Source organism: Sander lucioperca, chromosome 4 (genome assembly GCF_008315115.2).
Source record: "Sander lucioperca isolate FBNREF2018 chromosome 4, SLUC_FBN_1.2, whole genome shotgun sequence".
NCBI lineage: Eukaryota > Metazoa > Chordata > Actinopteri > Perciformes > Percidae > Sander > Sander lucioperca.
The window spans coordinates 21709648-21733558 of NC_050176.1; the positions used below are offsets into that span (position 1 = coordinate 21709648).

The following is a 23911-nucleotide window of genomic DNA, read 5'->3' on the forward strand; positions in this document are numbered from 1 at the left end:
GGTGTTAAAGCTGTGTGAATGTTATGTCTGTTTCTCCAGGAGAGCATCATCTCACCTGCCCTCAGACGATAGAGGCAGCAGAAGGAGATGATGTCATGTTATTGCATTTTCACAAATACATAGTGATCTTCTAGAAAGAGTTCAGATTTCAGTGTTTAAGGCTAAACGGGTGAATCGAAATTCTGTTTTAAATGTGCAAATGAGGCGTTTTAGAGCCATATGTGCTAATTTGCACTCATTAACATAAATCATGATCTATTTTGTTGACATATTAGAGCCAAAGGTTTTTAGATATCTGTTTTTCTCATCCATAAATCAGAAATTACTGTCAACAGCCATTAAAAAATCTACTTTCTCCCATGTTTTAGAATAAATGTATAAATCAGGCTATAATTTATATCTCAACAAAGCCCCGTGTAAAAAGCTTTAGAAAATAACGTTAGATAGGAAAGAGAGTGAAAAGTTTGGTGTATGTAAGTGCTGCTGAAGAGGAGAACATACCCTTAAAGATATGGATTGTAAAATTCAGACATTTTGAAGACACTACAGGTGAATGGAGTCAACATTTAACTAACAGATAGCAACATGAAATGTCCCCAGTTGGTTGCTTATTTTAAGATAATTGTTTTTTTGTATTACAAGTTTCCTGAAATTGTTTAAATATGCAAATGAGGCATTATCTAATGCTAACCTTTGGTACATTTAAGAGAAATCTACAGACACAAATATATAAAGTGTAATAAAAACATGGCACAATGGTTTCTTTCCACTAGTCTGAAAGGAGAGAATAGTTGCAGCACTGAATTAAAAAAAAAAAACTCACCTCTTGTCATTTCTTCCCAGGAGGGTTTCTTCACTCTGACCTGAATCAGACAGTTGAGGCAGAAGAAGTTCATGATGTCACTCTACAGGGTCGTCTGGACCCCCCCGTCGACCCTCGGCAGCTATGATGATGTCTACTCTTATCGACGGGGAAAGGATCACCTGGATGACCAGATGGATCGATACAGAGGCAGAACAACTCTCAACCATGAAGACCTGATCAGAGGCATCGTCACGCTGAAGATCTCCTCAGTAAATCTATCTGATAGTGGAGAGTACAAAGTCTACGTCCCAGACCTGGAAGCCAGTTCTATCACTTCCATCACTGTTGGTAAGCATGCTTTACATTTTTTCTTTTTATTTCACCTTTATTTTTTACAGGCAAGTCATTAAGAACAGGTTCTTATTTACAATGGCGGCCTGACAAGTGGCATAGCCACTTAGGGAAAGGGATGAAGGGCTAGATTAGAAGAAAGGGAAGAAGGTAGAAGAAAGGGAAGAAGGGCTATAAGAAAGGGAAGAAGAATGCATGCTGAGTTAAATGGTTTCTTCTACCCAGACCAGTCCCAGACCTGAAAGCCAGTTTGATCACTTCCATCATTGTTGGTAAGCATGCTGAGTTAAATAGGATACAATATGTTTTTGTCACATACAGCAAACATCTCCTCACTATCCGCTAGCTGTCTGTCCCCTGAACACACTGTAAAAAACATCTCCTCACTATCTGCTAGCTGCCTGTCCCCTGAACACACTGTAAAAAAACGCGGTCTCTGTAGACAGCCCAGGCTCCACAAACAGCAACAAAAACAAACTGGCCAACCTGCACCACCAAACATAACAAACAGTGTTCCAGCCAATAACCGACAAGAAGGAGCTGGTTGAGCCATCACCACAGCAGCGTTAGCACGTATGCTACTTCCACAATGCGCTTACGGAAGGGAGGAGGGAGGGGCGAGCTAGCCTCCGTTTTGTTTGACAATACTTCAAACGTCAACAAGAAGTAACATTACCCAACATCACTTAGAGCACCTTTAAACTGTCCAGTTTAGATAACGGGCACAGGCAGAGTAAAGCACACAGCCAGCTTTGACTACTGGAACACATTTTGGTACTGAGAACTGTATTTATTTTATTTTTAATTTTTTTTACAGTACCCAAAGGCCCAGTGAGCGAGACGAAGAGAAATGGTCCAACCACAACTAGACCTCCGGCTACCAATCCTGGTAAATGTCTGAACAGTTGTCTATAAGTCTGTACCCAATAGTTTTAAATTCATGCATAACGTTGACATCGGAATTCTAAACTTCAACGCTGCGTTAGAGCTGCACGGTACATCGTTGTAGCATCAACATCACGATGTGCACACAGGACGTCCTGCTACAGTGTTTTTGGTACTGATTTCTTCTGATGTGGTTTCCATTAGTGACCAACAGTCTAGGTCGGCCTGCCACAGGTTTGTAATGAACCAGAAACATTTTTCAGTCTGCCCGGTCGGATTCAACTCTGTTTACTTCTAACCATGGTTACAAGGTGCTGGTCTAACCGGCTCTGTCTCACTGGGCGCGTTTCCTCCATGGGGGGTTCACCGCGACCATAGGCCGCGATCGGAGAAAACCTGTCTCGTAGAAACGCGTCACACCCCATTTTTGTTTGCGCAGCTTCTTTTTTTTTTTGCATGTCTATTCATGCTGTTTAACTGTTATATTCCTGCCCAGTTTCAGATAAAGTAGTCTAAACTAACATTGATATTATTCTATTCACGGACTAAGATTCCAGTGGTGGTTGAATAGGATTGTTTCAGACTTGTGCTTCAATCCATTATTTTTTTTTGTTGCCATTTAGTCTGTCAAAAGAAAATTAATTTGCTCTCCTGCTTACCCGACAAGTGAGTCATGCACCTGTATTAAAACGGGAAACTTCACGAGTTATTTCATTAAAGAAAATTGGTTTTAACTGGTTTTATATTTTGAGGAAGTAGGGTAACGACGGCATTCAAAGACCTCAGCCTCAATAACAGCGGAAGTTTGACTTGGCAGCTAGCTTGTGAATTTCACCTCCGGATCAATAAAGTCTCCTCTTTATCCACTTTAATACATCATAGATTATTCATAATATTTAGTATAAGTAATATGAATATGCAAAGTAACTAAAGCTATAAAAACAGAAGTAAAACGTACAATAGGCAAGTAGGAGAAAATGAAAATACTCCATTAAAAGTACCTTACAGTTGTATTGTAGTACAGCATAGTTACTTTCCACTGCTGATAAAATGCAATGATATTTACGTGTAGCAAGACTAAGCTTTAATTCTCGACATGTTTCTATCTGTGAGCAGCTCGGACACACTGCTGTCCGCGTTGACGTACCGTCACCTGTTGGGACACAGATGTTGTCCGTACCGTCACCTGTTGGGACACAGATGTTGTCCGTACCGTCACCTGTTGGGACACAGATGTTGTCCGTACCGTCTCTGGTTCTGGCTCTGACCACGGGAACAGTGACGGGACGGCTCGCTTCAATGCAGCGTAAAACTCCTGAAAATAATGTCCATCTCGCAAATGTATCTGTCTCTGCAGTCATCTCAACCATTGAATACAGCAACAGGAAATAATACTCACAGACTTTTTTTCTTCCTGTGAAGAAATGCTTCCGGTGTTGGTGAATTCTTAAAAAAAAAAAAAAAAAAAAGCCACTAAATGTTGCGTTAAAATGCGTCGTAACTCGCGTTACTGAGATTGTAACGGGTATAATATTACCGAAATGTCATTAGTAATGCGTTATATTACTGCGTTACAGTAAAAATGAATACATTACTGTTATTTCGTTCCTTTTGTAACGCATTACTCCCAACACTGGCAGGGAGACTATGTGACAGTGAATGTGTATGTTGATAAACCCTGGATCACCTTTTGAAACTGTCCTTCTAAACTCAACTCTGTCTGATATTTCTTCAGGCTCTGCAAAGGAGGAATCTGTCTGGAAAATAGTGCTGGCCAGTGTCTGTGCTGCTGCTGCTGCTGCTGCTGCTGCTGGTGCTGGTGGTGTTGGTGTTGTTCTTCTCCTGGTGAAACGTGGAGTCATCCATAAGTTACAAACTGCTTTACAGCATTTTATTATCAGTGGGGAAAGTAACTCGGTACATTTACTCCTTAACAGTGTTGGGGAAGTTACTTTTAAAAAGTAGTGTTTGCTCGTTACTCGTTACTCCTTAAAAAAAGTAATCCGGTACTTTACTTAGTTACCCCCTGTGGAAAGTAACTTTTTACGTTACTCGTTACTTTTATGTTACTTTTACGTTGCTTGACTTTGGGCAGAACCCAATATCTGTTCCTAAATGTGTAGGCCTACATAAAGTTCTACTATGGAGGACATAACAGGTATTTCTTTTGTGCTCTTTATTATAAGAAAACAGTATCAATAGGCTCCTTAGAACAACATGATAACCTCAAAATGGGTCATATGTCTCAAAATAAAACATGCCTCATCTAAATCCAACAGAAAAAAGAATAAGTTCAAAATGGATTGATGTCGATGGCTTGTGTAAATAAAATAAAATGGCATAATACAGCTTAGAGGCAACGACATTTTAGCCAAAATAAAATCAAGCACAACTTAAAGCATGACTAGCCTCAGAATTAAAAGGCTGTGTTAACTCCGTCCAGAGCAACGGGATCTGTTGGTCCATTCTTATATACCGTCTATGGGACTACAGTTGAAAATTAGCCGACTGGCTAACACTGGCGCATTTACAGAAATGTTGATTAATGTGCATTGTCCTAATCAAAATAAATAAATCTAAAAAGTAACATTTTTAAAACGCACATTTATATTTTAATTTGTTTTACAATCGAAATCTAAAGTTTTTCCAAACAATAACTTTCCCTGGTTACGCCTGACGGTTTGACTAATACCTGGAACAATCGTTCCCATCCCTTAAGATTCTTATGCAACGCAAACGTTGTTCACTCCTCCAGGAAATAGGAAGGACCTTAGATACGACTTGCCACCCTTAGCAACGGGAGATATTTATAGTCCGCTCAGCTCGTAGAACCTTTCATCTTAGCTACGAGCCAGAAAAGCTAACGCTAGCTATCCAGCCATGTCCTTGTCCCCCAAAACAATATAACGACTTTTACGAACAATTTGATCCGCGATGTGTAACGTTACTGTCGGCCGCAGCCTGAAGTAGCGAGCTGAACAGGGAACAGGATGTAGACCTGCCAACCTGTACGCATTTTGCGTAGTAGATACGCATTTTGACATCAAAATACGGTGATACGATTTGTCACTTTAAACTACGCGAAAATCAGGTGACTGCTTTGAGTTCACTCGTTGACGGTTGACGTGCAGTAGCCGTCTCAGTTTTGGTTTAAGGTCTTGTATTTTTTTTTTTGCCTTTCCTATGATAAAGTTCATACCATAACAAAATGAACTGTTACTAATGTAGGCTAATTAAAAACTGACCGGAGCCTGTCGCTGGACGTACTGGACGACCGAGACACAAAGTAAACACGCCTCTCTGACCGGTACCGGAGGGTTAGCGGTTACACTGAGCGGAGGATGTGTGGAATGTGTCGGTGCCTGGCTGGCCGCTCAGTGCCATGATGGCACAAAGCTCAAGCTAACAGGCTAACGGCTTATTATCTGCAAAGATTGGCTCTGTGAGCGCATTAATCTGCTCGGTGTGCGTCTTATAACAAACGGAGCGAGCAGCCGCCGGACTCTAACATCTGTTGATCCGTGCAGGACTTCACTGTGAGCGGTCTGTTAGAGACCATGTGACCGGCAGGTAACGTTAAAGGTTATCTGCTACTGTAGCAGAGCTGCAAAACGCTGACACACTGCTGCAGGTATTCATGCACGACTGTTGTCGGTGATTTCCAGAGGTGGAAGACTTACTCACATCATGTATTGCAGTAAAAGTGGAAAAAAACAGTGTTGTAGAGTTACAAGTTACTTGGTCAGTTACAAGTCCTGCATTCAACAACTTCCTTAAGTAATAGTACAAAAGTATTATATACTTAAGTACCAAAAGTAAACACGCTCATTATGCAGTGTAATATATCTTATTTTACTGGATTATATTATGATCCAATACATTGTATTAAATATGACTGATCATTTAAATAAAATGTTTTATTTAATTCAAGTAGCCTACTTGTACATAATTATTTTCTAGGGTTTAAAATGTATACAGATTTGACATTTTCCCCTCATACTTCTGTCGGAATGGGTACGAAGTTGGCATTGAATTTCATTTCATTCAGAGCGATTCTGTTGTGTTGTAGTTCTTTCTTCTGATAGTCCAAATATAATTTGCTGTATATGTACAGATTATAGTTACTGTCTGTGTCTCTTTTATTCAGTTTGAATAGATTTATTTACTTTGCAAATACTTTTTGTGACTCTGCATTTCGTTGTTCTTTAATGTCGTGATATAGGTGTTAAATTTCATTGATTAAAGGTCTTAAAAAGTCTTAAATTTGACTTGTTGAAAGCTGCAGAAACCCTGGTCTCTACTTGTTAGCAGTACACACAAACCTTCCTGAACTGTTTAGATGTAGTGTGTCACAAAGTGGTTTCCATGTTCTCAGGGATTTGTAAGAAGACGAAAGCAGCAGAGACGAGGTCCAACAACTTATCAGTGAGATACCTGAGGCCCCCGACGACAGAGGAGGACGGAGACCCACACAGCGCTGCACAACACAGCGCTCTGGTCTCTGGAATATTTCCCCTGACGGCCTGATTCAACCCCAGATATTAAAGAGATAAAGTAATAAAGCAGTCTGAACCAGGTTCAGATGAAGGCACATATACCAGTTGGAGATTCATGTTACTTTGAATGTTGTTAAATGATAGAAAGCAGCTTTCATTATGTCCCTGATATTACTTTAAGAGTCCCAACTCACAGTGAGGTTAATGTCACAGATGGTAAAAATAACGGACAAAGCTTCTAGGTGATCTAACCGGGGTCAAGGTGTACACATGCAGGAATACCCCGGGTACTAAAAGGAGTCATATCCGTCTGGTAACTAAATGACAAGTAAAAACAAATATGTTTAAATCAATATTTGTGTAAAATTTGTAAAATGATTGTCCATATCGTTTGATGGCCGACCTTCACTAAAGCTCTCAGATGAGATTTCCTGCAGCTCTCTCCAGGTCTTCATCTGCTTTTGCTGCTTCCATGTTCAGGTTTTTCTCTTCATATCTGTTCGCTGCGGTCTCTGGATTTTTCTCCTTCCTTCCTCTCATCAGAAGCAGAACCAGAACCAGGAGAATCCAGAGGAGGAGAACAGAGGGAAGGATAACAGCACGGGCAGTCTTCCTGTTCTCACCATCTGGAAGAATATCAGAGAAGATGTTGAGTTTAGAAGAAGGGCAGCTTTAAGAAGATACACACCTAACCCTAACCCTAACCATAACTCACACACTAACCAGCCTGAGTCAGGACCCTTCAGTTCTCTGGAGGACTATTAGAAGACATTTACCCCCCCGATGGTCTGACTCGGTCTCTTCTTCCACTGGAGGTCCAGATGTGCTGGAATCATTTCTCTTTGTCCTGTTCGCTTGGTCTTTGGAAACTGTTTTAAAAAGAAAAAACAAGACAAAAATGTTCTCAAATCAGGAACAAACTTCATCAGGATATCCCCAATTCTGAGAATCCTATCTGAATGAAACTAATAAACTCAGCATGCTTACCAACAGTGATGTTAATAACAGAAGGGGCTTGCAGCTTTTTGAGAAAGACTATGTAATTTCCACTGTCGGAAAGATTTACTGAGGAGATCTTCAGCGTCACGTTTCCTCTGATCAGGTCTTCATGGTTGAGAGTTGTTCTGCCTCTGTATCGACCCATCTGGTCATCCAGGTGATCCTTTCCCCGTCGGTAAGAGTAGACATCATCATAGTTACCATGGTCATCTCTCTCTCTCGCCACATCCAGCGTGTAGTCAGACAAGTTGACGGGGGGGTCCAGACCACACTGTATATTGACGTCTTCCCCTTCTGCTGCCTCTATCGTCTGAGGGCAGGTGAGATGATGCTCTCCTGGAGAAACAGACATAACATTCACACAGCTTTAACACCTCTGAAGGACCAGAGTTGATGGTTTAAAGTCAGTTCTCCAACTATTCCTAAAATGAAGAATGTGCTGCTCCACCTCAGCAATATATTTAATGGATCAACTGGGACAGTTTGATATGTCAAGTTGAATAAAATGAGTTAAAATAAAGAGCAATAAAAAGAGACATCACATGAAAGCCTATAGTCCACATATAGTCTATAAAAATAGGTTTTAAGAAGTGATCTAAAAGATCTGATTTTGAGAGTCTGCAGTTATGGTTATTCATTTTTATACCATGGTCTGGGTGAATACTCGATTCTGATTGGCTGCAGGGTGTCCATACAAAAGTGATGTAGGACACCTACTAAAGGAGTTCCGGTGAAACTGACTGTTTACTGTTCTAAATGAATGCGCTACATCTATCTATCTATCTATCTATCTATCTATCTATCTATAAATTGCAGGAATGTCTGTGTGTGTGTGTGTGTGTGTGTGTGTGTGTGTGTGTGTGTGTGTGTGTGTGTGTGTTATGCGCATATCTCTTGAACCGTTAGTCCAATGGATTTCAAACTTGACAGGTGTCTTGCTACGGGCACGAGGAAGTGCAGTGCCAAGTTTGACGTTGTTTGGATTAGAAATGCAAAATATATCATTAAATATATAGGTAAAAGAAGCATACATTGGCTTTTGCCGCTCTAGCCGCTGGCCACTGCCCCCCTCACACTGCACACAACGCAGGACCAGACACAGAGAGGGTCGAAGAAAGCAGCGGAGCTTTGGCAGCTAAAATGTGAAATACACCTCAGACAAAATGTGCAAAGTAGCACAACTTTGGACTGTCTTTAACTTTGAATTAACAAACAGCAATTCCCGAATTTATTCCTTCACAGCGCTGTGCAGTGCGAGAGAATCTCAGAGTTGAACCAGGCAGACACAGCACTTTTCATCAGACTCACTGTAGCGGAGGGGTGTGACCTCCCACAATTTCACTGGTTGAGGCGGCAGATATGGACTTGACTCCGGTTTAATCACGAGGTGATTAAATGCACATAGCATACAGAGCACAGCAACTGAGATTCACTTCACAATAACCTCCTACATTATATTATAGAAGTGAACTTTAACATATAAACACTCCAAGCACACACAAAGCGTGATATAAACCGTCTCTGTGACCGTGCCAACAGGCCAAAGAGCACGTGAGAGTTGGGGATCCACAATCAGTACCACTTGTCCATTAGTAAGCTCTTTGGTGTCCGTCCTCCACTTCTGCCTCTCTTGTAGACTGGGCAGGTAGTTGCGGACGAACGCAGACCAGAAGTTGTCAGCCAGCACCTGACTGTGTCTCCATCGTCGCTTCCCCAGCAGATTGTGGGGATCGTACAGAGCTTGTGGAAGTGATGCATCTCTGCGTCCCATAAGCAGGATGTTAGGCTTAATGGGATCCGGGTCAGCAACATCAGCCGACACGTAGCCTAAAGGTTTCGCATTCATAATGCCCTCAACTTCAGTGAGTACCGTCCGCAACACAGTCTCCGGCACAGACTGCTCTTTGAGGCTGACCTTCAAAGCTGTCTTAACTGACTTGACTTCTCTCTCCCAGGTCCCACCGCCCATTGCCTTATCTCGAAACCACCATCGTAGAGTAACTTCCGCAGGTTGTCAACTAGGTCTTTGGCTTCTTCTACGTTGCAGGTGCTGTGTAGGAAGTTGTCAACATAGAATGACTGTTGTACTGCGTCTTTCGGTAAAGCTTGCTCTCCGTAGTCCTGGATGTGACGCTGCAGTGCATAGATTGCGCAACATGGACTGCAGGTTGTTCCGAAAGGCAACACCTGCCACTCGTAAATGGTTAGCTCTTGCTCCCTCTTCATATCTCTCCAAAGGAACCGCAGCAGTGGCTGGTCGGTGGGCAGCAGGCGGATCTGGTGGAACATACTCTTTATGTCTCCGCTCACTGCAACCGAGTGCTGCCGGAACCTGAGAAGAACACCAAGCATCGATGGTCCTAAGGTAGGTCCGGGCAGGAGTAATTCGTTCAGCGACTGTCCTTGGTATTGGTATGAGCAGTTAAAAACGATCCTGTCCTTGCCGTTATGATGGACTATTTGGTGGGGAATAACCCAGGACCTGGTGGATTGGTCGGCTTGGTCGGAAGAGATCTTAGCCACATATCCGGCCTGTTCTAACTTCCGTATCTCGTTCTTAGGGTCTCTGGCGAGTCTGCATTCTGTGCTGCGAAGACTAGGCAGTACAGCTTCTTTGGGAGCGTGAAGAGTTATTTCCGGGGTACGGCAGAGCAGCGGTGTGGCGTAGCACAGGGTGCCATTGATGTCTACCCACGTTGTAGCTGTTTGGAGCAGAGTGAGGGCTTGTTGATCCTGCTTGGAACGGGTGACCCTGGGTTAATTAAGTCTACTGCTAACTAATAACATTACTGTCGCCAAAATGCCCCCACGAATCAAATCCCCTACTTCACCGTTAACGGTCAAGCCACTAAACCTGTACGGAAATGAACACCTCTGCTGAAATGTTTAATTCGTTAACGATCATATGACATGAGACAACACCATCTCTACACACACACACACACACACACACAGGTTCTGGTGGTTGATGAACGCAGATATGTGCTGTTTAGCTCTCATAACGGGCCGGGTGGGTAGCACACTGCCATGAGTCCATGGTACTAATGTCTGATTTCTCCACATTTTCATTGTGATATTTTGTGATTACATTCTGAATCTGCAACATTCTCTGTCAGCTAAATCAGTAAGTTAGTAGTAGGGTATACAGGGGAGTTGAATTTGAAGTGGTTTGGGGTCCTTCTGTAAGTAACTTTGGGGTACAATTTGGTTTTGATGAGTTCTACAAGCAGCAATACCACAGGCCAGCAATAATACCGTTCCAAACAGGCACATTTTCAACGGGCACTGCATTAGTTAAATCAAAAAGGAAATGTGGATCTGTTATTTCCAACTCGTCCTCTTAACACCACAGGATGGCGCTAACACACAAGCTACTTCACCCCTGGACTGACTGCGGAGGCGAGACGCCTCGCCGTCATCCATTAATATCTGACAATGGACACCTCGTCGGGTATTAACCCTTACATACACACCAATCTGTATAAAAGAGTAAAGTCATAAACTGACAAACAACAGGGCATTATATAGACAGAGACATTATTTAGGGTCACAGCCTCATGAAACTTTACAAACACAAGCTAGAGGCCGAGGGCATTTAGAGGAGCTCTGCTTTTCCTTTAGGTATACTGACAGTGAGAGGGTTTCTGAGCAGTTTACACAACTGAAGTGCTTGTCATCCTATTGCTGAAAAATGCCATTCTTGAGATTTGAGAGCTCCAAAATGTTAAAGTTGTTGATGCACAGTGCTGAGCAAATTAATCAAATTAATCTTCAGGTTCCCAGCTTTCAGATCATATATCTTCTAAGTGGCATCTGCTGTTGACCTGCTACTCCACTGCTAAATGCCATGTTGCAATAATGATGGTTATCAATTATTGTCAATAACAAGCAGACTCATAAGAAGTAGTAGCCTAAACTATGGAAACTCACCCAAAGTAGTTTTGGAAAACAGCAAAATAGCTACAAGAATCTTCATATTAATCAAGTCCAGGAGAGAAGTTAGTTTTCATGCATACAACCTATTGGTCCTAATAGAGTGAAAATGGAGTAGAGCAGCCAGTTTGTAAAGCGAGAATTATACTGGACGCATCCAAGGTGGCGCGCACCATCGTGACGTCAAAATGACGTCATATCCTGCTGGCGCGTCCGATTTATAGCGCGCGAGCAGAGGTCGCGCACCACTCTTTTTTTTTTCAGCAGCGCGCGACGAAGTGGAAACATGAAGCATGGATGTGTTCGAAGGAAAGCTTTCCGAGCAAGTGCGCCTCTACAGGCATCTCTACAATCAAACAAGGAGCACAGAGATACACAGAGGTGCCAGAATTCATGGGGAGAAACTGCCATGAATGCCAGAAAATCTGGAAGAACCTCCGCCACCGATTTGTGAAGGCAAAAAAAAGGTCGCAAGCAGCTGCAAGAAGCGGTGCAGCAGGAGGACACAGACCTGCACCAATCCTGGAGGAACTGTCATGGTTGTACACTTTTGTAAAACACAGGCCGACAGAAACAAATGTTGAGGTAAGCAGAACACAAGTTTGTTTTCATTATTCTTGGTTCAATCAGCTGGTGTCTTTCCATCTGGTGTCCGTTGCGCTGGTTGCAATTTGATCAGCTGGTGTTTAAATCTGCATCATCCTGTCGGAATTATTATTATTATTATTTTACTAGAGTCTCAAGTTTGAATAGCCTGACATAAAAAATTGAGGTTTGTTAAACCTGATGTAAACCGGCCTATATATTAACGTTGTTGTTTTTACATCAGATGGGCAGCCCAGCGGAGGCTTCACAGACGTGCAGCAGCCCAGCGGAGGATTCACAGATGTGCGGGCCAGCATCTACACTGTGTGGTCCATCAGAGTCGCAAGCCTGCGGCACAGATTCTTCCGAATCAATGAGGTCCTCCTCACCGCGCCGGTCGACCCCACCACCCCTCGCCATCCCAGTTTCCCCTATCATCCTTGCTGTTCCTACAGCCGTGGCATCCACATCACCTCTCTCTGCTACCCCGACAAGGAGGAAGAGACGGATGGCACAAGATGATGTTGTGGCGGCACATCTGGCACAGCTCAAGGAGCACAGGGAGGCTGTATGGGCTGAATTCGATGAGCGCCAGAAGTGTTTACGGCTTGCGGCGTCTCCTCCCGCGGATGGCTTTTTCAAAGTCCTTCAGGACATGATGGAGCATGTCGATCCCCAGGTGCATGATCGACTGAAAATGAAACTGTACCAGTTGTTGTTTGAGCACACCCAGCAGCACCCGCGATGAACCCTTGTGTTGTCTTCCCTTCAACCTTGAAAAAAACACTTTTTTTTCTGACATTTTTGACGCCTTTTTTTCACAATTTGTTTTTGCTTTTTCCAACGTTTTAATTTTTTTAAATTTTTCTTCTACACATTTTCAGCGCTTATTTCTACGTCCCATATTTTCTGATATAAACCAAAAATTTTAAACGGGTCAATGTGACCCGAAGTCAGCACTTAACACTACTGCTATACCTTTTAGCCTATTTTTCTTACAACTTTAGCACATTTTATAAGCATTCTTTCTTTATATTTCCTACTTTATTGTGTGTATTTTATTTTTTGTATATTCTGTTAATAAACCTTGGTTTTACATAAGTTCTGTCTGCACTTCTGTGGTCAAAGATGAATGAAATGACTTGGCGTAATGCTCAATACAGCATTACGTTACAAAACAGATTATTATTGAGTTATTAAGCCATACACTCTTGGGTGATTCTCCAACGACAGGCAACTTTTTATATCACCATTCCAATAACACACACACACACACACACACAGTGTACAGTTTTTTGAATGAAATTAATGTTTTGAGCATGTTCATATAATTGAGTACAGGTGATAGTGTGTGCAATTGTTGTAGAATAATAGACATCCTGGCGCACATTAAATCACTATTCACTGCTGCCATATACAGTCTGGAATGTTGACGGCTGACCTGAGTACAGGTGATAGCCACATATACACTATATTAAGGCTAAAATATCCAAATCAATTGCCATACTGTATAAAACCAATTACCTATTAAATCAACGCTCATTGTATACATTGTATTGCTCCTTCATACTGCCATACATGACTTACTGTTTGGAAGTGTGGGGAAACACTTACAAAACGAACATTGAACCTATTTTTATTCTTCAAAAGAGAGCTTTAGACTTGTAAATAAAACCACTTATAGGGTTACTTATAGAGCATCAACTAATCCACTTTTTATCAAATTAAAAGCACTAAAATGTAGAGATATTGTTGACTTTAAAACTGCACAAATTATGTACAAAGTAACTAATCAACAGCTATCGAACAGTATCCAAGGGTTGTTTCAAATGAGAGAGAGAGCAAACATAACTTAAGAGGAACATTTGTATTTAAAAAGAAACTTATAAGAACAAATGCTAAATATCACTGCATCACAACCAAAGGAGTTAATGTATGGAACAGCTGCAGTGAAGAGATGAAATCATGTACAACAAGGAGCAATTTCAAGAGACTATTTAAAATGAATATATTGAATGGATACGAAAAGGACTCGAGGTGATTGTATTGTATACTGACTGTATGGTTCCTGGATCTATATTCTAAGTCTAGTATGGATGTGTTATTATTTGATTTACTATAGATAGAAAAAAGTGTGTATGTATGTATGTATGTATGCATCTGTGCCTGTGTATGCATGGGTATATGTGAGCTGTAGATAGGTAGATATACGGTGTACGTGTATGTTAAGAAGAATTGTGTGCAGTTGTTGTAGAATAATAGACATCCTGGCGCACATTAAGACACTATTCACTACTCTGGAAAATGTGATTATGTAGCATCAAGAAATGAATCTTAACTTATATAATAACAATGATTTGTAAGAAATTAAATTAAAGACAAGGGTACCAGTATTAGTATAACTACTGTTTATTAAAAAAGTAATACAGTACACACAACACAAGATTGGATCAGTTCAGGCAACCTCTACGGATGACTGTTTCCTGCCAGGGAACAAGTCCTTGCTCTGTCAGAAAGAATGTCTTGAGGTCCTCCCTCACTGCACTTGCAGCACGGGATGCACGTGCGGTAGACATTCTGGCTACAGGTCTCAGGTTAGTGTCCTCTGCAACAACCCTCCTCCATTCACCTGGCTGTAGATCACCTGATGGTGATGCAGAATCTGCATAGTTAGACGGGATGTATCTGCAAGTTGGAGCCTGCGCAGCATCTTTGTGTGTCAGCATGTTGTGAAGTGCAACACATGCCTTCATAACATCTACAACTTTGTCCGGGGAGAACTCCATGGGCTTCTGGAAAATCCTCCAGCGTGCAGCCAAGATGCCAAAGCTGTTTTCAATGACTCTGCGGGCCCTTGAGTGGCGGTAGTTGTATACTTTCCTGGCATCATCCAGATTGACGTTGAAAATAATGAATTTTCAATTACAGTGAACTGAACCCAAATATCAATGTGTTAAATCAATTAAATGATTATTACATGTAAACAGTATGTTTCAGTTAAATACCTGGATATGGTCGCATCATGTTCACATTAAGAGGGAAAGCAGCATCTCCCAGGAACACATGGGGCAGGTTGGTGTTGGTCCCTGGCAATTGTGCAGGCTGTGGCAGGTGAAGGGTGTTCTGCAAAAGACCAGCGCCAAACTCGCTGCTTTGGAAAATCCCCCCGTCACTCTCACGGTCGAAAGCACAAATATCCACCATGGTGAAACGATATCTTGCATCACACACTGCCATGAGCACGATGGAATTGGCACCTTTGTAGTTGAAGTAGTCACTTCCAGCATTGGCTGGGGCTTTGATTGTGGCATGCTTTCCATCGACACACCCTAAACAGTTGGGAAAATTCCACATTCTCCAAAAGTCTCGAGAAATCTCTTTCCATTCAGCCCCTTGAGGAAATGGTACGAAGTCATCTCTCAACCCCCGCCAGATTGCTGCACACACTTCAGAAACTATGCGGGAGACACTTGTCGTCCCTAGTTTGTAAGAAATTGCAACTGCATTCTGACTGGTACCGGATGCCAGGACTCTCAGAGTGACTGCAAGTCTCTTTTGTAAACTTAATGGGTTAAGATGAGTTCTTTTATGGTGAATGAAAGGCTTGATCCGACGAAGTAGGTCATCGAATCGTTGTGCAGACATTCATGAAGTATTCAAAGTGTTTCTCTTCGTCTATCATCCTCATTGGTTTCACGAGGATATTGAACTCGCCATATTTATGTCTGGCGTTATTCAAAGGACGAACATTCCACCTTCTTTTTCTTCGTTTCTTTGAAAGCAGGCTCAAAAGCAGCTGTTCTTCCTCATCCAGTGAATCCAATATCATCATAGTCGCTGTGGACAACAACGACAATGCTGCAGCCAGTTCTGCCATTGTTTACCTTTTTCTTCTTCTAGTCCGTAGAAAGAGCAAAGTCTGTAGCATTTCCTCAGTTGCGACACCTCTGTTCAGGAGAAGACTGTCGGTACACGATCCGTTCTGCCTGCACGATCCGTTCTGCACATGCGCAAGATAATACTGTTTTACCGAGGATACGACCTGCACGATCTGTTCCACGCTAGCCTATGGCTAGCCTCCACCGGGAAGCTAACGTTAGTTTAGCTAACAGCTAATTCGGCTAACCGCTAGCTGACAGCTAGATTCAGTCTAAAATAACGTTAACTCAAACTTAATGGGAAAAGCAGGCTACAGCTAAATTAAGACTTCACAGTAATAACAATAAAGACAAGTATTGAGTGATTGTATTTTAAATGAGCACAAGTAAAGTAGAACTGACGTAACAGCTGTTATATATGTTAACGGTTATTTTCAAGTTTTATTTTGAGGGTCTTTTAAAGTTATTACATGCTGTCTCAGCTAGCAGTTAGCCGAATTAGCTGTTAGCTAAACTAACGTTAGCTTGCCTGTGGAGGCTAACGGCAGACCGCTACAATCAGCTAGCGGTTAGCCGAATGAGCCGTTAGCTAAACTAACGTTAGCTTGGCTGTCGACCGGAAGCGTGGAACAGATCGTGCAGTGTCGTAAATCCTCGTACAACCGCGCATGCGTGAACATTTTGCGCATGTGCAGAACGGACCGTGCAGGCAGAACGGATCGTGTACCGACAAAGACTGCAACTAGTGTCGCGAGCGCCAGCGCGGGTATAAATGGTCACGGCGATCCCATGACATCACATTTGTACGCGCCACCTTGGATGCGTCCAGTATAATCTCGCTTAAGTTTGGCGAGAGACGTGCGCATCAGTATGGCGCCGCCTACTGCACATTGTGCACAATACCAGTTGACTGTGTGTGTGTCATGTTACAGATGAAGACTTTGCAAGAAGAAAAAAGTAGGAGAAGTAGCGCCTCCGAGCAAGATAATATCAGATATTGATATCAGAATACAGACCTCCCATAGATGTATGTTGTTGGACATAATTTACTCCATCTAAATGTTAATATATTTGTATTAGTTGTAGGCTACAGTACATATTTTCCAGTATAAGGTGATGATGATCAAGTTGAGAATGTATCAGCAGTCAGGTAAAAGTCCTTTGAGAATCTGCAGGAGAAGTTAATTTCACTGTCTATGGGGAAGTCCAGTCGCAGCCAATCATATCTGAGTGTAGCTTTATAACTCGGTGATCTCATCTCAACCAAATAATAAATCATGAAACTCATCAAAGTTACAAACTTGAGGGTCTCTCTAGTTTTAATGGGGTTATGGCAAAGATTAACTTAACACAAAACATTTTAGGCACAACAGGCTATATTTTTGATTTGCACCATCTTTAACAAGTTTAAATAACACTACCGTTAACCTGTTAACATTTCTTCCATTGTGGCATGCACATTTAGTCATTTTCAGTAAGGAGCTCTCCTTTTCGACATGTTCAAAATATAAAAAGCGTTTTGTAGCCTATTAAAATGTGTAAACCTAAATTCAATGTTGCCAATAATCAGAGTGTTCTAGTAGCACTAACACCTCTAACACTTTCACATTGAGAGTCACACAATGTGTTGTGAAATGAATGGATCACTTCACATTATGATTCACACATCATGTTAAGTGGCGTGGCCGCAACTCGGGAGCCTCAGAACAATAATCAGAGTTTCTCTATGAGCCAGCGGGCGTGTGTAGGCCTAGTTAAAGAGGAAAAGTTAAAGAAAGACGTCTTCAGTCGCTTCTACTTTTCTCTCTGTGTGATACTTTTACAAGTAAATACAACCGAACTAACAGCACTGCTGTTGTCTTTAACTTGTGTGTTTTGGTGATTTTGTCAGATGATGTTGCGGTTATAAAATCAGCAGCAGCTCGGAAACAACTTAGAAGTTTTACTAGGCTACTGGTCTAAATGGGCCCATTTCACTCACTGGGTCGTACTTGTTCCGTAGTCCAACAGCAGAAACAGCTAGCTAGGCTAGCTGTAGCTACCCCGGTCATAAAGGAGTCCACACTTCATACTGATGTCCATATTATATTCACCTTTATTCCTTAAAGAAGTATGATGGAACACCGTGAAGACGGGTTCACCTGGTAAACCAGCAGTAGAATAAACAAAAACAGGAGCTTAAAAGTTCGCCATTCACGGCCTCCATTTCTCTCCTCCGTTTGCACTCCCCGCAAACTTCCGGTAGTGTAACTTGTAGCTAGCTAGCTTACCAAATAAAACTCGTTCGTACTGAACATACCGAAAGACAAAATATAACCCGGTGTAACTCATAAAGGACCCAAAATTCAATAAACATAGTGTTTTATAATAATGTGTAAAACTGTAGCTACCTAGCAATCATACAGATCGCTTATATTAATTTCCGGTGTTGTCATGGCAAAACATACACTTTCCAGCGTCAGCTACATGGCCTACTTTCTAAAGTAGGCTAGACCTAGTTTGCAAAAAAATATTAAAATGTCAGTTTTTCTGGTCGACACCGTATAAAATGAGTTCTCTAGGCTACATTGTTGGTAGTGAATATCACCACACAGCAGCTTTAGTGCTTTCTCTGTTTCTCTCGATCAACATCACCCACACTTGTCAATTCATGCTTCACCACTTTCATGCTCACCAAAGTTTCACCTCTTTGGTTACATGAGATTTGTTGAGCATAGGATAGGGTGCTTAGTGTAGACCAGGGGTCACCAACCTTTTAGAAACTGAGAGCTACTTCATGGGTACTGAGTCATACGAAGGGCTACCAGTTTGATACACTCTTCTGAAATAACTAATTTGCTCAGTTTGCCTTTAGTTATATATGATTATTAATGATTAATGATACTCATCTATGTGAAGACACTGGTCACGTTAATGATTTCTCATTATCAATAATTATCAACAATGACTTAACAAGGTGGGAAACAGATAATGTCAATATTCAATTTTCATTTTTAGAACAGGCCTGAGGGCTACTCATGTGGTCCTTGGGGGCTACCTGGTGCCCGCGGGCACCGTGTTGGTGACCCCTGGTGTAGACATATGGGTGCTGAGGTGCTGACGAGGAGATTACAGCCATGCAATCATGTTTGTCATGTTCACAACTTCTGACCTGCGTGGAGCATGCAGCCGATATAATAATAATAATAATAATAATAATAATAATAATAATAATAATAATAATAATAATAATAATAATACATTTCATTTATATAGTGCTTTACATGGTACTCAAAGACACTTTACAGTAAAACCAGCACATACAGCACATTAAAAACAGATAGGCCTAACAGGGCTTAATTTGAGCCGGAACACGCCGGAACATGTTCCGGCACCTCCTGTGTCACCATGAAAAATGAATCGCCTAAATGAAAAAAATAAACTACTGTTTGTGTAGTGTTCAATGTTGTTATCTGTCTTGTTAGTCTTTATTCCCCACTGGAGTTCCACAAAAGTCTTGTGTTTGTATTTTTGATGCGTTTTGAGGTGAATTTTCAGGGTAAGATGGAGGGGGGAGAGGGACGGAGGGAGGGGAGACAGAGGGGGGAGAGGGACGGAGGGAGGGAGACAGAGGGGGGAGAGGGACGGAGGGAGGGGAGACAGAGGGGGGAGAGGGAGGGGAGACAGAGGGGGGAGAGGGACGGAGGGAGGGGAGACAGAGGGGGGAGAGGGATGGAGGGAGGGGAGACAGAGGGGGGAGAGGGAGGGGAGACAGAGGGGGGAGAGGGAGGGGAGACAGAGGGGGGAGAGGGACGGAGGGAGGGGAGACAGAGGGGGGAGAGGGAGGGGAGACAGAGGGGGGAGAGGGAGGGGAGACAGAGGGGGGAGAGGGACGGAGGGAGGGGAGAGGGACAGAGGGAGGGGAGACAGAGGGAGGAGAGGGACGGAGGGAGGGGAGACAGAGGGGGGAGAGGGACAGAGGGAGGGGAGACAGAGGGGGGAGAGGGACGGAGGGAGGGGAGACAGAGGGGGGAGAGGGACGGAGGGAGGGGATCGGCACTTCAACAGCGCGGCGCTGCACTCCAAGTGACACAAGCGCTTGTGCTGGCTGAGATTGCTGTTATAGCCTCATTTCACTCAGGGGAAAAAATGTCAAAAAGACAACAAAGTTACCGTGGTAAAGTTGGTTTTATATTGGACATTGGATATTTGACACATTCGAAAAATCTATTATGTCAAAATACTTCTGATGAACTCAGCTAACCCCCCTACACATAACACAAAGCTTCTTTTTTTTTTGAAAACATCCTTTGATTTTTAAAATATTTTTTAATGTAAAAAAATTCTATAAATCTATTATGTGGCCTGACCTTTGGACCGATTCATGTCAAACCACTTTTGCTGAACTCGGCTAACTCCCCTACACATTGCACTAAGCTTCTTTTTTCAAAAACCCATCCTTTAATTTTATAGAATTTTTATTAGACAAAAATTGCACAAATTACGCACAAACAAATTTGTGTAGGTAACTATGAAAACACCAACTTTGACATACAGTCATGTGAAAAAATTAGGACACCCATGCTAAATATGACTAAAAAGAAGAATTAAAAAAATCATCTTTTGGAAATTGATCTTAATGCCTTAATTAAAAAAATGAGGAAAAATCCAACCTTTAAGGACATCAATTTTTTTTTGTGAATGAATAATGTAGTGTAAATAAATAAATAAATGTTCTTCCTTAAAATACAGGGGGCATAAGTAAGTACATCCCTATGTTAAATTCCCATAGAGGCAGGCAGACTTTTATTTTTAAAGGCCAGTTATTTCATGGATCCAGGATACTATGCATCCTGATAAAGTTCCCTTGGCCCCCACATCATCACATACCCTTCACCATACCCCCACATCATCACATCCCCTTCACCGTACCCCACATCATCACATACCCTTCACCATACCTAGAGATTGGCATGGGGTACTTTCCATAAAATCATCTCTCAATGCAAATCAAACCAGCTATTAGGCTAACAGACATAAAACCATGCCAATAAAAAGCCTAAAAAAGAATGTTTTTTTGAGAAAAGAAGTTTAGTGTAATCTGTAGGGGGGTTAGTTGAGTTCACCAAAAGTGGTTTGACATGAATAGGTCAAAATTTCAGGCCGCATAATAGATTTATAGCATTTTTTTACATTAAAAAATAATTTAAAAATCAATGGATGTTTTTTTTTTTTTTTTTTTTTTTTTTTTAAAAAAGAAGCTTTGTGTTATGTGTAGGGGGGTTAGCTGAGTTCATCAGAAGAGACCACGGTGGGGTTTTTATTTTAATTGTCCGATGGATAATTGCTGCTTGTGAAAACGATCGTTGCAGTGTAGCCTATTTTTCATTTTTTTTTACATTTCGCACCGATGCAGTGCACGTTCTGAAATAAAAATAAACATTGCCCTGATGTACACACAGCGTTGTTTAGGCTTTTTTAGTCAGAGTCAGAGAAGCTACGTAGGCAGGTGTAATTTTTGTTTTTGGTTCCGTTACCTCCAAGCCCCGTTTTGAGTCGCCGGATCCATTATAAATTAAATTACATTACATTACATGTCATTTAGCTGACGCTTTTATCCACCCCAGGTACAAGCCCATTTACATGTGTGTGTGTGTGTGTGTGTGTGTGTGTGTGTGTGTGTGTGTGTGTGTGTGTGTGTGTGTGTGTGTGTGTGTGTGTGTGTGACACCTATGCTAGCCTACTCACCACATCAGTAGCCTTTAAGTCAGCATCTATATATTTGCACTATTTCCTACAATGCACAACATTTAAACACAAATAAAGTATCTCATCATCTCATACATCGGTAACGAGTCTGTTGTAGTTCAGGTCAGTTACACCAACATCATCACAGATTGTCTTCACAAAATGTAGTTGTCTTACTGTTCATCAATGAGCTGTCATATTTTACATCTCCATAATTCTAATAAAAAGCGTAATTTATTATAATGTGTAAACCTAAACTCAACGTCACCAATAATTAGGGTTAACATTATTGTCAATAACAAGCAGACTCATATATGAATTAAACTAGCAAACTTACCCAGGGTAGTTTCAGGAAACAGAAAACTAGTTGAAAGTAAGACGTAAAAAAATTTCATGACTCCTGTCGAAATGCATCTAAGCCTGATTGTCATCATCTTGGAAATGAACTGGGAAATTACTCCACGCCTCGTTGCTCGTAGGAGATGTATGTAGCTTTGAGCTGCTGAGCTACGCGGCGCCTTGTGGTAAGCGGTGAGGAGGCGGTGATAAAACTTCACAGTCAAGTCGGACTGAGGCAGGCTGAATAGGAAGTCACATAAACACTCACCAAACTCACCGTCATAGCCTAGCTACATTTCTGCACTCATCTGCCGAAATGCCGGAGTTCCCCTTCAGAGAGTGGCAAGGTGTGCAGCCTATTTGTGTATTAAAATGACATATTACAAGTGAACTAGGGTGTAACTTCCACTGGGGACAAGGGAGACATGTCCCCCACACTTTCTAAAATCCCGTTTGTCCCCCCCCCTCCCACCCCCCACTTTCAAATTGTGAACATCTTTGACTCCATTAAATTATTCTCTCAAGTCTTGGCGATCGGCCCCTATGTTAAACATTACATCTTTTTCTTATACATAGTTTAGTACTATTCTTTCTGGAAGAATGTATCATTATGATCAACTTATTTATTTCCTGGATTTTGTATCATCATAGTCCCTAAATGTATGTAGACATGCAGGAAATGGGATTCAAATAGAAACATTTTTTTTTATTATTATTATATAATATTATCAAGCCTAATTCGATCTCAGATTGCTGTATATAGTGTGTGTTTAGTGGTATTAAATGTGGTGTGTTTCTCACATGGAAAAACAATAAAAAAAATTATTATAAAAAAACAATAACAGAATGGAGAAATGAAAGGAGTGCAGGATTAGAGGAGAGAAAAGGAAGGAAGGAGAGATGAAATAATGAAAATCTAAAATATAGGCCTAGTCTACTGTCACCAAGACTTGATGTGTTCTGTACAGTATTCATCAGTAACTTCTCTCCTGCAGACGTAAAGTAGTTTATATAATTAACAGTAGCGGAGTGGCAATCAGGAGAGTCGCTGGTCAAACTGTGCAGCCTCTGGTCAACCCGTACGGCGGCCGCAGCAGCCTCTTATTTCAACACAAACAGGCTGATCAGAAAGCACTAACGACGTGCAGGTCACAACCATGTCTAGGATTTTCAGAAGTATAGGGGGGATCAGTGAGCGGCCCCTCCCCAAATGGTATAGCCCTGGTTGGCGTATGGCGTAAAGCCACTGAACACCTCTTCAAGCTTTAAATGAAAGATTAAACATAAAGTCTGATCTGTGCTTTTGTCCCTCCTTGATCATCATAACTCACTGTAACAGGTTAATCACATTAAAGGTCTGGAACAACAGAACACATCAAGTCTTGGTGACAGTAGGCCCTATACACTAGACTAGGCCTATATTTTAGATTTTCATTATTTCATCTCTCCTTCCTTCCTTTTCTCTCCTCTAATCCTGCACTCCTTTCATTTCTCCATTCTGTTATTGTTTTTTTTATAATAACGATTTTTATTGTTTTTCCATGTGAGAAACACACCACATTTAATACCACTAAACACACACTATACAGCAATCTGAGATCGAATTAGGCTTGATAATATTATATTATAATAATAAAAAAAAAATGTTTCTATTTGAATCCCATTTCCTGCATGTCTACATACATTTAGGGACTATGATGATACAAAATCCAGGAAATAAATAAGTTGATCATAATGATACATTCTTCCAGAAAGAATAGTACTAAACTATGTATAAGAAAAAGATGTAATGTTTAACATAGGGGCCGATCGCCAAGACTTGAGAGAATAATTTAATGGAGTCAAAGATGTTCACAATTTGAAAGTGGGGGGTGGGGGGGGACAAACGGGATTTTAGAAAGTGTGGGGGACAT

At 41.6% G+C, this 23911-nt stretch overlaps 2 protein-coding genes and 1 long non-coding RNA gene across 10 annotated transcripts in view; 1 reads left to right on the top strand and 2 right to left on the bottom strand.

Moving 5' to 3' along the window:
* The window catches only part of LOC118494862 (myelin-oligodendrocyte glycoprotein-like), a 48680-nt gene extending 42087 nt beyond the window's left edge, over window positions 1-6593 (top strand). Inside the window, exons 2-5 of one of the 3 annotated variants that reach the window (XM_036000479.1) lie at window positions 844-1153; window positions 1974-2045; window positions 3777-3905; window positions 6417-6593. In XM_036000479.1, the coding sequence (XP_035856372.1) occupies window positions 895-1153; window positions 1974-2045; window positions 3777-3905; window positions 6417-6568 (612 nt within the window). In that variant the 5' untranslated portion in view covers window positions 844-894 and the 3' untranslated portion in view covers window positions 6569-6593. The remainder of the gene's footprint in view (window positions 1-843; window positions 1154-1973; window positions 2046-3776; window positions 3906-6416) is intronic. The other 2 variants (XM_036000476.1, XM_036000477.1) reach the window with 2 other exon arrangements.
* Window positions 1-23911, bottom strand: part of LOC116049915 (V-set domain-containing T-cell activation inhibitor 1-like) — a 46555-nt gene that overhangs the window by 21877 nt on the left and 767 nt on the right. For 2 of the 6 annotated variants that reach the window (XM_036000468.1, XM_036000467.1), the window contains exons 2-3: window positions 7525-7872; window positions 7314-7406 (exon numbers count right to left, since the gene is read on the bottom strand). In XM_036000468.1, the coding sequence (XP_035856361.1) occupies window positions 7314-7406; window positions 7525-7872 (441 nt within the window). Of the gene's footprint in view, window positions 1-6793; window positions 7164-7313; window positions 7407-7524; window positions 7873-23911 lie in introns of those variants that run through there. The other 4 variants (XM_036000471.1, XM_031299960.2, XM_036000470.1 and 1 more) reach the window with 3 other exon arrangements.
* LOC118494866 lies at window positions 19416-23784 on the bottom strand. Its single transcript, XR_004897073.1, has 3 exons — window positions 23703-23784; window positions 22402-22406; window positions 19416-19427 (listed from the first exon to the last, which is right to left on the bottom strand). It is a non-coding gene; the product is annotated as an uncharacterized LOC118494866 (long non-coding RNA).